General features: G+C 39.9%; 1 protein-coding gene across 13 annotated transcripts in view; it reads right to left on the reverse strand.

Moving 5' to 3' along the window:
• The window catches only part of CFAP54 (cilia and flagella associated protein 54), a 223,036-nt gene that overhangs the window by 135,813 nt on the left and 73,063 nt on the right, over positions 1-14,160 (reverse strand). For all 13 annotated transcript variants that reach the window (XR_005592555.1, XR_005592556.1, XM_039519521.1 and 10 more), the window contains 5 exons: positions 11,629-11,776; positions 9,794-9,949; positions 8,321-8,443; positions 4,984-5,130; positions 1,386-1,485 (listed from right to left, as the gene is read on the reverse strand). Coding sequence is in view for 11 of the 13 variants with exons in the window: in XM_039519521.1 (XP_039375455.1) it covers positions 1,386-1,485; positions 4,984-5,130; positions 8,321-8,443; positions 9,794-9,949; positions 11,629-11,776 (674 nt within the window). In the remaining 2 variants the exon portion in view is untranslated. The remainder of the gene's footprint in view (positions 1-1,385; positions 1,486-4,983; positions 5,131-8,320; positions 8,444-9,793; positions 9,950-11,628; positions 11,777-14,160) is intronic.

A 14,160-nucleotide genomic window follows, 5' to 3' on the forward strand; every position in this document is an offset into this window, starting at 1 on the left:
CTTGATGCAGACCTGTGTTGTGAACTTGCATTAACACAGGGTCTGACTGGGAGCATAGGGCGCCACCTTGTGGACAAGGCATGACAGATACGGACAGAGGGTTGGTCAAATTCCTTGGGTTCATAAGAAGCTCACCACTTTGGACATCCTGAGGGCACCACATTATACAGGAAAGATGAAGTTGGAGCCCATTTGTTTTGGCTGGGGCACTAAGAGATGTCTGGGAACCCGACTGGGTTTGGGCTGCGGGGGAGGCAGCCAAGCTAATTGCTGGCACCTCCTTGTGGCGGATGTCCAGTGCAGGTACTCCATAGGAAAGGTATACAGTGACCAGGAAAATGGCTTAGAAAAGGACTTAAAATGATGGTTCATTAAAAGGAACAAACGGGGGGCGGTTGGGAACTTCTATGATTGGTACAGCAGGGAGCCAACCCCCTATTTTTATAGTCCACCTTAACCCTGTAACAAGCAGGGTGGATGGTAAGGTCCTGGCAATGGATTTGCTGTCGGGACCTGGCTAGAAAAAGAGGGGGAGCTGGTAGAAGTCCCTCTGGTAATTACAGAATAAACATAGGGTTACCTGCACTGTACACTTTTATCTGCCGGGAAGTCCCAGACATCTAATAATACAGTTGCGGCCTGATTAAACCCATGTCAAATGTCTCCTGTCCTTCTTTCGGCATAGCCGGACAAGTAACCCTTCCTTATCTGATCCAACATAAGGAGCAACTAAATATTTCAGTTGTTATTATGAATTATTTATGTATTTGTATGGCTCCACTCTGCTAGGCGATATACAAACACAGAAAAAAAGACAATGACCAAAGAGTCACATGTGACTAATAATTAGTGACTGTAGACTAATAGACTCTGAAAGACTAGACTTTTAAAATTTAGTATTTTTATGGGTTGGGTCAATTATATTTACTAAAACGTACTGCTGCAGGCACTCCTGCAGGAACCTTAAGTTCAGAATGGCCATAAATCATTGGCTTCTCAAACTAGATTGTTCTGAAAAAAAATCATATAGGCAGTCTGAACAGCTTGAGGAGGTAGGATATAGCATAGAGCCCCAATACAACTGATAGAGCTTTTAAGCTTGTTAGTGTGTTTGCTTGAATGCAGCAATCGTAGTTGTTAATGAGGAATGAGGTATTACCATTGAAAGAAAGGAAAGACTTGGTGAAAACAATGCCATATGGTACTGCCAACCTAAATGAAGCAACAGAAATCATATATTTGGCTGGTTATATTGTGTGCCTCATTTTCCCTCTTAAACAGAGCCAAAGAACGCATGAGTACTTATTTGGCAAAACCATTCTTGAACGCAAATCATGAGAAACAGTAGAGAGAGAAGGTAAAAAATACTTTGCTAAAACATCTACCTGGTCTTGTCAGTTTGAGGAGGTTTGATTCCAGAGCTGCTAGGTTCTCAGCTGCTTTTTCAACTGCAGCTACTTGTGACTTCTTTTTACTGTAAGGACTCTAAGAATATCAAGTTATAAATTATTAATACTTAGAAAATTATGTAGCTGTAGACAGCAGGTCAATGGCAGAGTCAGGAATAAATCCCAAGTCTCTTAATTCCCTGTTTGGTGTCCTAATCAATATTTGTTATTTATGTTTTTAATGTAATTTTTTCCAGTGACAACTTCAGATATGAAATAAACTCCAGGTAAATTGTGATTTACAGATATCAACTTTCTGTATATTGAATTATTTGGATATAATGAAACTAAATCAAAAGAGAAAGTTAAAATGGCTTAGGATCTTGCCAGAACTGTAATTTTTTAAAACATATTTAGGGGGAAATCCACTTTAAAATATTTGTGGCTTCCTGTCCCTTGCAAACCCTGATGAGCTCTCTCATGGGCCTCTAATTTTCCTCACCTGTTGGGGGGATACATCCTGCACCAATTACTACTGTCTAAAGGCTAAAGTGTGACTTATTTGCATGGGGAGATAACTGGTTTGTATTTGTTTGGCAACTTGGGTGAACAAGAAAGAATTTTCTGCCCATCTGTCAGTTCTGCTGGTGGTGGCAGGCTGCTTACAATGTGTCTGTTGCAGCTACGAGGTGGTTCCCTATAGTTTGTGAAGATGGGCTTTTGCCACTTCTGAGAAGTGTTTTTATAAGGCTGAGAGTGTGACCTTTGGAACTAGCTGTCCCCAGTTCTCTCCTTAGCTAACAGATCCACTTCAGAGCTCAGTTAGAAAATAGTTGCTTTGAGTTGTGTGTTTCTTTCCTGTCTGAATCAGTCACCTCGGGAATGACTTATTCCCTTAATTAGGGCACTGAAGCGGCTAACTGACATGTTCTATGATTCTCACAGTATCGTGGCCAGAAGATTGATTGACATATTTCATTTGGGTGGAATGAGCTAACTGCTCCACTCCCAGTAAGGGAGAAATCTAAATATTAGTCAGATTACATCTCCCATGAAATGCCTTGCACTCACCACTTGGTGAGGGGAGGCAGAGCATTAGAGAGGTCTGTGTTTGCAGAGCATCATGGAAACTTTAGTCCTGCTAGGGAGCCCAGTGAGGAGAATGGGGACCTAAGGCAATTAAACTATAACTCACAAAGCACCACAACACTATATTTGAATAGAAATACTTCAGATTTTAGACATAATATTTTGGTTTTTGGACAAAAATCAGAAACTTTTAGGATTTTGGACATTTGATTTTTTTGACCAAAAAAATCTTACTTATCTTCAGAAACTGGATACATTTTGTATGCTTGGTGGAGGGGAAGAGGGGACTGCTGGGAGAAGCCTGCCAGAAACTCAGTCAGCAATAGCACAGGGGGAAAAAAGCTGAATCAGGACCTGGTGACTCTGATGTCATCCTTGTCCAAATGGTTTGTACAGCTTTCTCTCTGGACATTCTTCTCCCTATGCTGACTGGCTGTTTGTTCCCACTTCCACCAACCTCCTCCTTCAGGCTCTTTATTTCAGCCTGACTTCACCTGCCCTCCATAACCCTCATTCTTCCCCCTCCTTTTAATGTCCCATCTACTTTCCTTATCTCTCTTTTCAGCTAATCCCCTTCCCACCCACCACGACCACCACCAAACTAAACAGGCAAAAAAATAAAAGAGAAACAAACAAAAAGTTGTGGAACTAACAGAACAGTTGCCTCTATATTGCATCCGTTCCCTCCAACCTTTTGACTATCTTCTCTATTTAGGTTGTAAGCTCTTCAGAGCTGGGACTGTCTCTTATTCTATGTTCGTACAGTGCCAAGCATAACAGGGTCCCAATCTTTGCTGGGATCCCCAGGCTCTACAATACTACTACTACTAACAGGATGTAGCTAAAAATGAGGGAATATCCCTCAAATAGGAAGCATCAATTGCAGAGGCTAATTTGGGCTGACCTGAACATTTATGGTACCAACTGCTGTTACGTTCAGTAGGATTTTTTTCAGTGGGCAGTAGGTATAAAAATCAAAAAGCCCTCTCTCCTTAGCTCTTAAATATCACAGTCCAAGGGTAGAGAGCTGTGGTCCGCAGATTTAAGTCAGCACTTTTCATACCATCTGTGACTGACCTGGAGATGCTTTGTCATAACTTATGAATACTCTATGTTGACATGCTTATTTGTCAGGGAGGGGTTCTATAGGACTATAATGGTTTAATACAACATGAGGCTGTCAGGAAGGGAAAGAATGGCTCAGAATAGGCCGACTTTCCACAATCAATTGAGGGCTGTTAAAGGGCAATGCCAGGACTATTAACTTGGAAGATTTTGCCACCTATTTAGTCAGCTACAAAATGGTTTGTATCAGGACAAAATAAGCCTTCAAACACAGGAGATCAAAAGACTTCTGGCAGATTTTAAATGGAATGCTCTTTAACGGGGGGCAGCTGTTTGCAGGAACTAGGCAGAGACAAAAGCACTCACTGGAATCTCTGAAGATGCTTGACCTTCCTACACTACTATCAGAGGTAGTAAGCCTGTAGGTAAGAAAGACGTGTGTAGACTGTTGTTTTAAAATCCTTTTCTCTAAATCCTTTGTTCCTACTGATAAATAAACAGATTTTTAAAATCCGAAGTACTGTCTGGTCAGAGACTCCTGAAGGGGAGCAAAACAAGTACCTAAACTCAGTCAGTCCCATAGGGTAAGCACGATTGATATACAGGGTACTGTAGCCAAGGGCCCAGTGGGAAAGTGGAATTGCAAAATTCCCCACCCTGGAACAGATGAAGGCACAAGGCCTAAGACTTGAGGGGGTGCTCTCAGAGAGACCAAAAATGGGACATAGGTGCAACTAGCCATTTAACTGTGACACCATCTTCTTCCCTCCTGAGAAGGGTTTTAAATCATGACCTTCAGGAGTGAGAGACAAAGGGAGGAACAATAGTATATTTTATGTCTCTTTAAGGAAGGCTGATAGGAGCCCACCCCTCCAGAGGACCAAGAACATGACTGATGATTGCAAGGCTCACTCCAGCCTTCCAGATCCTATGAGGTACTGAGACTGCATGATAACCTTAAGGGAGGACATATCCAGAGCCAATTCCTGTGTTATTCTCTTGCAGCCCCAGGCATAAATGCACTCAAGCCTGAGAGGGATGAGGTGGTCTGTGGGGAAGGAAGATGCCATCAACAGCACCTCTGAAGATGTGCAGCAGCAGCAATGAGAAAGCTAAGTTTCTCCAGTTCAATATACTTGGGATACTACTTTTTCAGAGTTTCTTTAGCTCGGCAGTTTCACCAGTTATTTAATTCTCTGTCATTTATAGTGTTTCTGAAGACATGATATGAAGTGCAGTATTCAACTAGGAAAATTGTTTGATTAAAATTAATTTCAACTTTCCATGGATGTAAGTGATCTTCTGTGTGATCTCTGATATGTTAAAGAATGTTGCATGTCTTTAAATTTCTTACACTATCTCATATCAGCAATGTTTTGATAGGGTGCTATTATGCAACATCCTACTTATAGAAAAGAAAGGGAAAATGAAAAAAGATTACCTCATCTTCTGTTTCTGTGTCAACTTGCATTTCTTCAATACTATTGAATTTAGACTGTCCATGGGATGTTTGTGAAGAATCCAACAACTTTTTCCCATAGTTAATAATAATTAATGCTAGTTCATATTCTTTCCATGAACGCAGTACCTGTTAAATATCTATTAATTAATTTTTTCTTTTACATAACATTTATATTTTTCCTTCATTGTTTATAACTGGGAAATATATGAATATTATAGCGATATTAGCCAATGACTAAAACTCTGCAAGTAATCATAAAGTACAGTGCAATAATATCAAAGTTTATTGATGAGCAATTGTAAGCTTGAATAATTTAGATTGGAATTTTCAAATCTTCCTGTCCAAGTGCCTAAATCTGTAGTTATGAATCTCAGTTTATACACCCTCCTTTGCATGTAGATTTTCAAAGCTGTAGTAGGCACATTGCTACTTTGAAAATCTGATTTGATATTTACACACTAACCCTTTTCTTCCATTACCAGGTGTTGTCTGCATTCCCCAGAGACAGTCTCTTCTTCACAAGTACCTAACAACTTAGGTATGCCCTGAATTAGTCTAACTTTTCAGCAACCTGCTCTGGCTAGGTGCCTTCCCACCTACTTTAAAAATACTCTACTGTGCACTTAACCTCTTGACCAGGCCCATAATTCAAAATACGAGGTGCATCACCCATCCACCCCAAATGTTCAACAGCCTTGCAGGCACTTTGAATCAAATGTTGACAATTCGTTGTATGCCTATGTTCCACCTCAAGATTTAATTAGGCTCCTCTGTCCCTATTAAGGCACATAAAATGCATTAAAAATTCCAGCCATAGTTCCAGTTTCTATTTACTAAACCAACACTTTCAAACTAGGGTACCTAAAGTTAGGCTCCTAAACTCTTATATAGGAATCTAAATAAAGTAAGTGGCCTAATATTCAAATGTGCTGAGCAGCTGCAGCTCCACTGAAGTAAATAAAGAACTTCAGGTGCACAGCAACTCTGAAAATCAGGCCACTTATTTATGTTCCTGAATATGGATGTAGGTGAATGACCGGAGGCTCTTACATTTGTAAATTCTGGGCTATGATTTATTAGAAAATAAGGTGAGTTAGACTTAATGTCAGAAATGACTTATTCACCCAGGGGGCTATTTGTATGTTAAACTGTTTACCTTCCATCATAGTGGGACCAGAAGGTAGACTAGTGGCAATTTCCACACTAAGTTTTCTAAAAGAACGAGGAGTACTTGTGGCACCTTAAAGACTAAAATGTATTTAGGCATAAGCTTTCATGGGCTAAAGCCCACTTCATCAGATGCATGCAGTGGAAAATACAGTAGGAAGATATATATATATACACACAGAGAATATGAAAAAATGGGAGTTGCCATAACAACTCTAATGAGACTAATCAATTAAGGTGGGTTATTATCAGCAGAAGAAAAAAATGTTTGTAGCGATAATCAAGATGACCCATTTCAAACAGTTGACAAGAAGATGTGAGTAACAGTAGGGGAAAAATTAGCAAGGGGAAATAGTTTTTAGTTTGTGTAATGAACCATCCACTCCCAGTCTTTATTCAAGCCTAATTTAATGGTGTCCACTTTGCAAATTAATTCCAGTTCTGCAGTTTCTCATTGGAGTCTTTTTTGAAGCTTTTTTGTTGAAGAATTGCAACTTTTAGGTCTGTAATTGAGTGTCCAGGGAGGTTGAAATATTCTCCAACTGGTTTCTGAACGTTATAATTCTTGACGTCTGATTTGTGTCCATTTATTCTTTTGCATAGAGACTGTCTGGTTTGGCCAATGTACATGGCAGAGGGGCATTGCTGGCACATGATAGCATATATCCACGTAAGAGATCCACTTCCTGGACACTACAGTGCTAATAAACGGTCACATAAACACCACCCTATACCGGAAACCTACTGACCGCTATCCTTTCCTACATGCCTCCAGCTTTCATCCAGACCACATCACACGATCCACTGACTACAGCCAAGCTCTAAGATACAACCACATTTGCTCCAATCTCTCAGACAGAAATGAACACCTATAAGATCTCTATCAAGCATTCTTAAAACTATAATACCTACCTGCTGAAGTGAAGAAACAGATTGACAGAGCAAGAAGGGTACCCAGAAGTCACCTACTACAGGACAGGCCCAATAAAGAAAGTAACAGAATGCCAATAGCTGTCACCTTCAGCCCCCAACTAAAACCTCCCCAGTGCATCATCAAGGATCTACAACATATCCTGAAGGACGATCCCTCACTCTCACAGATCTTGGGAGACAGGCCAGTCCTCGCTTACAGACAGCCCCCCAACCTGAAGCAAATACTCATCAGCAACCAAACACCACACAACAAACACACTAATGCAGGAACCTATCCTTGCAACAAAGCCCGATGCCAACTCTATCCACATATCTATTCAAGGTACACCATCATAGGACCTAATCACATCAGCCACACCATCAGGGGCTCGTTCACCTGCACATCTACCAATGTGATATATGCCATTATGTGTCAGCAATGTACATTGGCCAAACCGGACAGTCTCTATGCAAAAGAATAAATGGACACAAATGGGACGTCAAGAATTATAACATTCAAAAACCAGCCAGAGAACACTTCAGCCTCCCTGGACACTCAATTACAGACCTAAAAGTCACAATTCTTTAACAAAAAAACCCTTCAAAAACAGACTCCAACGAGAAGCTGCAGACCTGGAATTAATATGCAAACTGGACACCATTAAAATAGGCTTGAATAAAGACTGTGAGTGAATGGGTCACTATACAAACTAAAAACTATTTCCCCTTGCTAGTTTTTCCCTTACTGTTGTTACTCACATCTTCTTGTCAACTGTTTGAAATGAGGCATCCTGATTATCACTACAAACATTTTTTTTCTTCTGCTGATAATAGTCCATCTTAATTGATTAGTCTCGTTAGAGTTGGTATGGCAACCCCTATTTTTTCATGTTCTCTGTGTCTATATATCTTCCTACTGTATTTTCCACTGCATGCATCTGATGAAGTGGGTTTTAGCCCACAAAAGCTTATGCTCAATTAAATTTGTTAGTCTCTAAGGTGCCACAAGTACTCCTCATTCTTTTTGCTGGTACTGACTAACATGGCTACCACTCTAAAACTATGTTTCTGTTAGTAGTAAGGCACTAAAAGTCATCTCTGTTAGACTAGATAGGGATATTTCACACTATAAAAATCCTTTCTTAAGGTCAGATTAGTAAGATGAAGGTTTGTCTAATTTTTTCATGTTATCTACTGAGCCTTAAGTCTACAGTCCTAAACACAATAAAGTAAATACCTGTGCTGTATAAAAGGAGGAGCAAGCTATCATATGCTGAATACTCTCATAACAACCTGTCTGTTTCCTCTGTAAGGTAGAACTTGGGACTTCTTGCAGGATTGTTAGACACTTGATGAGGATCTGAAAGTACAAGGATTACAATATGAAGCCCTAAATCTGAAAAGATTTTCCAGGGTCAGTGCCTAGCAACATATCATCTTGTTATACTTGACTGTAAAACTTAAAAATAGTTTACTGAATACAGAGATCCTAGCCCCATTGAAACCAATAGTAAATGTGACCAAACTTTCACTCAAACTCTGACTAAGGTAATAGATATAAAAGTTATAGATATATGATAGGTATTTTTGCTGTTTTAATTAGTCAGAAATAAAATAATTTATGATGTGGTATGAGATAACATACTCAGAGATAGATCTGTAGCAAATTGTTTTGAGCTGGTCAGAAATTTAAAGGAAAAACAAATTTTCACGCAATTATTTTTGTTTTCCAGTCAGCTCTAAACATAAGAGATGGATTCCCCCCCCCTTGTTTAACAGATATGAAAAATGCATATTACTATATTACTGTCCATTAGAATAAGGATCTGAACACGGAAGCCATGTTTCAATAGGCTGGTTGTGCATTTTGTATGATATCACTGCCAATGACTACCCAACTGAGACATTATCATTAGACAGATACAGTATGTGAACAGAATCCCTCTGCCTTTTCCCAGTGGCTCTCATCCCCGCTCTGGTTTTAACACAACAATTATGCTAGCTGTTTTAAGTTATTTAGCTCAGTCTAACCATAAACTGGAATCTAGTTTTGTTTTTATTTCTTGATCACGAGTTAGAGAGTCTTTGCTGCCAACAATATGTTTAACTGAATCCTTGAGAAAACTAAATAGTTTTACGCCAAACACAGAAATGGAGATAAGGGGCTCAAGTAGTCATTCAGTTTTCATTTGGAAGATGCTTGCTTTTAGAAAGGAGCTTTGTTTTTAAAAGAAAACATCTCTCCATTGAAAACAGAAAGTGAATTATCAAGACACCATGGGACAAAGTTCTAGCTTAAAGAGAGATGATGACTAGGATATCAGAGTCAAGCACTCAAAAAACTGGCAAATACTCTCTTGTTTCCCTCAACACTACTGTTTGTAAATGGAATATAGTTAGAGGTTATGGCAGTGGTTTAAATCCACCATAGTACCCAATGAACTCAATGGAATTACTCTGAATTTACACTAGAATATCTGAGAAAAGAATCTAGATTCATAGATTTTAAGCCTGACAGTATTTGACATGCACAGAATAAATACCTTGTTTGTTGTGAAGTTATCAAAAGCATTACAAATTTTGCTCTCAATAAGCTCCTAAGAAAACACATCCAACAAGTTTGGTTCACCTTCTGTCTACTTCATTATATATTAAGTTTTTAAATTCAGAAGATTTGTATGCAAGCTGCATCTCTTTTAAATATTCTTACCTGAACTACTGGCACTGAAGCAATCTTGTGATAGATGATTGGAGCAAGGAGACCATAACATTGAACAACAGATTGCAGGGCATAATTTGCATCATTTAACCAATTACTGAGTTCAATCGCCACTACCATTCTCTCACATTCAGCTAGTCTAGCAACCTGTAAATGAACAAACATTTTTATTCAGATGTAAATTCTGTTATTTAAATTACTTATCTCAGAGGATGGAAGAAGAAAGATATTTTGTGTCTTAAGCAGCAGTATAATTGCTAGATGTCTGAATTTGGAATAAGCATTACAGTGATCCCTGCTAGAAGTATATAAGGGAAAGTAGCATTGTTCATGACTCCAAAGACAGACTGTGATTTTGAACTAATTGTATCCTTTGACTATAAGCCTACAAAGCTTGGGACTCAACCTCAGTTGCTTTTTTACTGAGCAAGGAAAGAGGCTATGGCACCAAAAAGCAAAAAAAAAAAACTTAGCAAAGCAGAAATTTCACATGCTAATCTCTCACATTTAATTGATGGGAAGGTATCAAGTCATTTCTTGACCTGACATTTTAGGTCCCGGTTCTGCAGTTCTTGCTTGTGTGTGCAGGTCCAGTGAAGTCATTGATATGCAGAGGTGAAAGTAAGCCGGTACCGGAAAGAGCCAGTACACCACCAACCATACCGGCAGGGGGCAGCTTCCCCAGGCCAGCGATTTAAAGGGCCTGGGACTCCTGGCATTGGCCAGAGCCCCGGGCCCTTTAAATCACCACCAGAGCCCTGCTGCCGGAGCAACAGCAGCTGGGAGCCCCTGGGGCTCCGTCGGGGATTTAAAGAGCCCAGGGCTCTGCTGCGGTAGCGACGGCTGGAGCCCCAGACCCTTTAAATTGCTGCCAGAGCCCCGGGGCTCTGTCAGTGATTTAAAGGGCCCAAAGTCCAACCCCTGCTGCCTGAGCTACCTCAGAGGAGCCACGGGCCCTTTAAATTGCCGCCCGAGCCCTGGAGCTCCCTGCCACCTCCACAGCTACCACTACCATGGTGCTCCAGCGGTGATTTAAAGGGCCCAGGGCTCCCAGCAGTTGCTACCACAGCCAGAGCCCTGGGCCCTTTAAATCTCAATTTAAAGGGCCTGGGATTTAAAGGCCCCGCTTCTTCCGGTTGAGGCCCCACCCCTTGCTCAGGACTCTGGCGTACCAATAAGTCCTTTAAGTTACTTTCACCTCTGTTGATATGCCTCACATGAGTAAGAGCTACAGGATTGGGTCCTTAGACAAAAGAAGTGCAATGGGACCTGGCACAGAAATGGAGTGAAAGTTGAGTTGATATACCTTTGCATTGCTATCTTCAAGAAATACGATATCACTCTTTTTGGGAGTAAGAGAGGCAAGAAAGAACTCAGGCTAGTATGCCAAAGGTATCCTATTACAAGTTTAATATTAAAGAAAAAATACAGGTCAAGTCACAAAAACATTTATAAAGAAAAAATTCTAGCGACATCAAAGTAGCACAAAATTAAAAATTATTTTTGCCTCTTTTTTAGGACTTGATCCAGACCCCACTGCAGTCAATGGAAGTCCTTCCATTGGCTTCAATGTGCTTTGCCCCTAAATGACAGAATAATTGATCTAGAAACAGCCCTTTTACCAAAGATACAAAAATATCAGCAAATGTTAACAGACCTTAAAAACACAGAAGATTGTACTTTGATGGATACCATGCTAATGAAGAATGAGATACACTACAGTTACAGTTAATACATTGTAAAATATACCCGGGGAATTTTGAGATGCAACTGGTCAAATCAAAAAGGTAAGCTCAAACCCAACATTAGTTTTAAGCCAAACATACTTGTCCATTGTACAGTAACTCTTTGGAACAAATGGAATCACAGAAGAGGGCTCCTTCCTTAACATTAATCTCATTAATAATAAAAATGCTCCTAAGAAAGAGGTGCAAGAGGATTGGAGAAGTCTGAGATACAGCATCAAGACATAATCTACAAAATAGAAAAAAGGCAAAATAATGTTAAAAGTACATAATTACGATATAGACATTCCACGTACACCTCTACCCCGATATAATGCGACCTGATATAATACGAATCCAGATATAATGCAGTAAAGCAGCACTCTGGGGTGGGCGGGCTGCACACTCCGGCAGATCAAAGCAAGTTCAATATAACTCGGTTTCACCTATAACGCGGTAAGATTTTTTTGGCTCCCGAGGACAGCATTATATCGAGGTAGAGGTGTATAAACTGCATAATTTGTGAAAATACAAATTCTAATTATAACATCATAAATCAAAAGGATTAATACAGCTGATGATGATGCAAATGGAGATTAATTTCACTTAACACTGACCAGGGATGTCAGCATTGGACTAGGAGAGAAAAGTCTCCTACTGTATTGTCATCTTTTGACAACTTGGACGTTATTTCAAGGATGTAACGGGCTATTTACTTTTTAATTGGTTTCTTATTCTACGGCTGTTTATTATTATTATTTTGTATTGTGGTAGCGCCTAAAGCAGGAGTGGGCAAACTTTTTGGTCCGAAGGCCACATCTGGGTATGGAAATTGTATGGCAGGCCATGAATGCTCACAAAATTGGGGCTGAGAGCTCTGGTTGGGGGTGCGGGCTATGGGGTGGAGCCAGAAAAGAGGAGTTCAGGGTGCAGGAGGCGGCTCTGGGCTGGGGAAGGGGGTTGGAGTGCAGGGGGAGAGGGCTCTGACTGGAGGTGCAGGCTCTGAGGTGGGGCTGGGGATGAGGGATTGGGGTGTAGGAGGGTGCTATATGCTGGAGTGCAGGAGTGGGGCAAGCCAGACCCCACTCACCAGCAGGAGTTTGAGGGCCAGATTAAATTGGCTGGTGGGCTGGATGTGGCCCATGGGCCATAGTCTGCCCACCCCTTGCCTAAAGGCTCTATTCAGGGATTGGGGCCCACTGTGCTAGCCATTGTACATACATGCACAATGAAACCACTGTTCCTACACGAAAGAGTTAATTGAGTATTTTCCTTTTTCTTGTTGATGTTTTGGGGCAAAATTCTCAATATGGTATTTTTGTGTTTTTTCCAGAGGATTTCTTCTTTTTTAAATCCTTAGCCTGATAGCTTCTAACCGGCATTTTTATGCTGTAAAGAGTAAATTCTATGCTTTCCTTCACTGATTATGTCTCCTATAACAGTGGTTCTCAACCAGGGGTATGTGTACCCCTAGGGGTACACACGGTTCTTTCAGGGGGTACATCAACTCATCTGGATATTTGCTAAGTTTTACAACAGGCTACATAAAAAGCCCTAGCAGATTCAACACAAACTAAAATTTCATACAGACAATGACTTGTTTATGCTGCTCTATATCCTATACAGTACAATATTTATAGTCCACTTGATTTATTTTATAATTATATGGTAAAGATGAGAACATAAGCACTTTTTCAGTAACAGTGCGCTGTAACATGTCTGTATTTTTATGTCTGATTTTGTAAGCAAGCAGTTTTTAAGTGAGGTGAAACTTGGGGGTACACAAGACAAATCAGACTCCTGAAAGGGATACAGTAGTCTGGAAAGGTTTAGAACCACTGCCCTATAAGAAAGCTGAAAATAAAGAAAGGAAGGGTCTGTAGACTTGTTCACATAGCTGACTTTACCTGATGTCAACAGGAATTAATGGTGCAAGGCTTGGGTGTTTTTCTTTCCTTTCAACCCCTTCTGCAGTCTCCACTAGTCATTACTGCTTTTAATATAGTTGAATTAGCCAATCAGAGATCTAAGGCTAAACAAATTGAAACAGGCTGACTTTAAGATTTAAGGGATGGACCCTATAGTCATTTAAGTCAATGAGTGAATTTCTGTTAATTTAAATTGGAGCTGGAGCTGAAACTGAGGGAGAAGCAAATATCTAGAAAGCATTTGACCAGGTATTCAAAACCTACACTCTACAGCTGATTCATATAACTCAAAGTTGGATAAAGTTTCACCAAAGTTATTAGATTTGGAACAAAAAAACATTAAGTGTTTAGGAAAAAATAAGATTTAGAAAAAAGATAATGAAAAAACAGTGCAAAATGAGAGCACTATGGGCCTGTTCAGGTCCCAAAATCTGTAACAAGGATTTAAATTAAATAATGCTTTGTACTTCACAAAAATAAGCTTACGAAAGACTTTATAATATGTATTAATATGAGACTACTAGATACTCTGGAATCTTTGGAAAGGAAGGAGTCTTGCCATATGTGACCCCCAATTATTTTTTCAAATAATATTTTGTATACCTTTCTAATTTCCCTAATTTATAGCATTGTCTCCTTTATAGGAAACAACTACAATACTACAGTGACTCTCGTCTTGCTATGAAAGTGGGAATGTATTATGATT

This window comes from Mauremys reevesii, linkage group 1 (assembly GCF_016161935.1).
Source record: "Mauremys reevesii isolate NIE-2019 linkage group 1, ASM1616193v1, whole genome shotgun sequence".
NCBI classification, from domain to species: domain Eukaryota; kingdom Metazoa; phylum Chordata; order Testudines; family Geoemydidae; genus Mauremys; species Mauremys reevesii.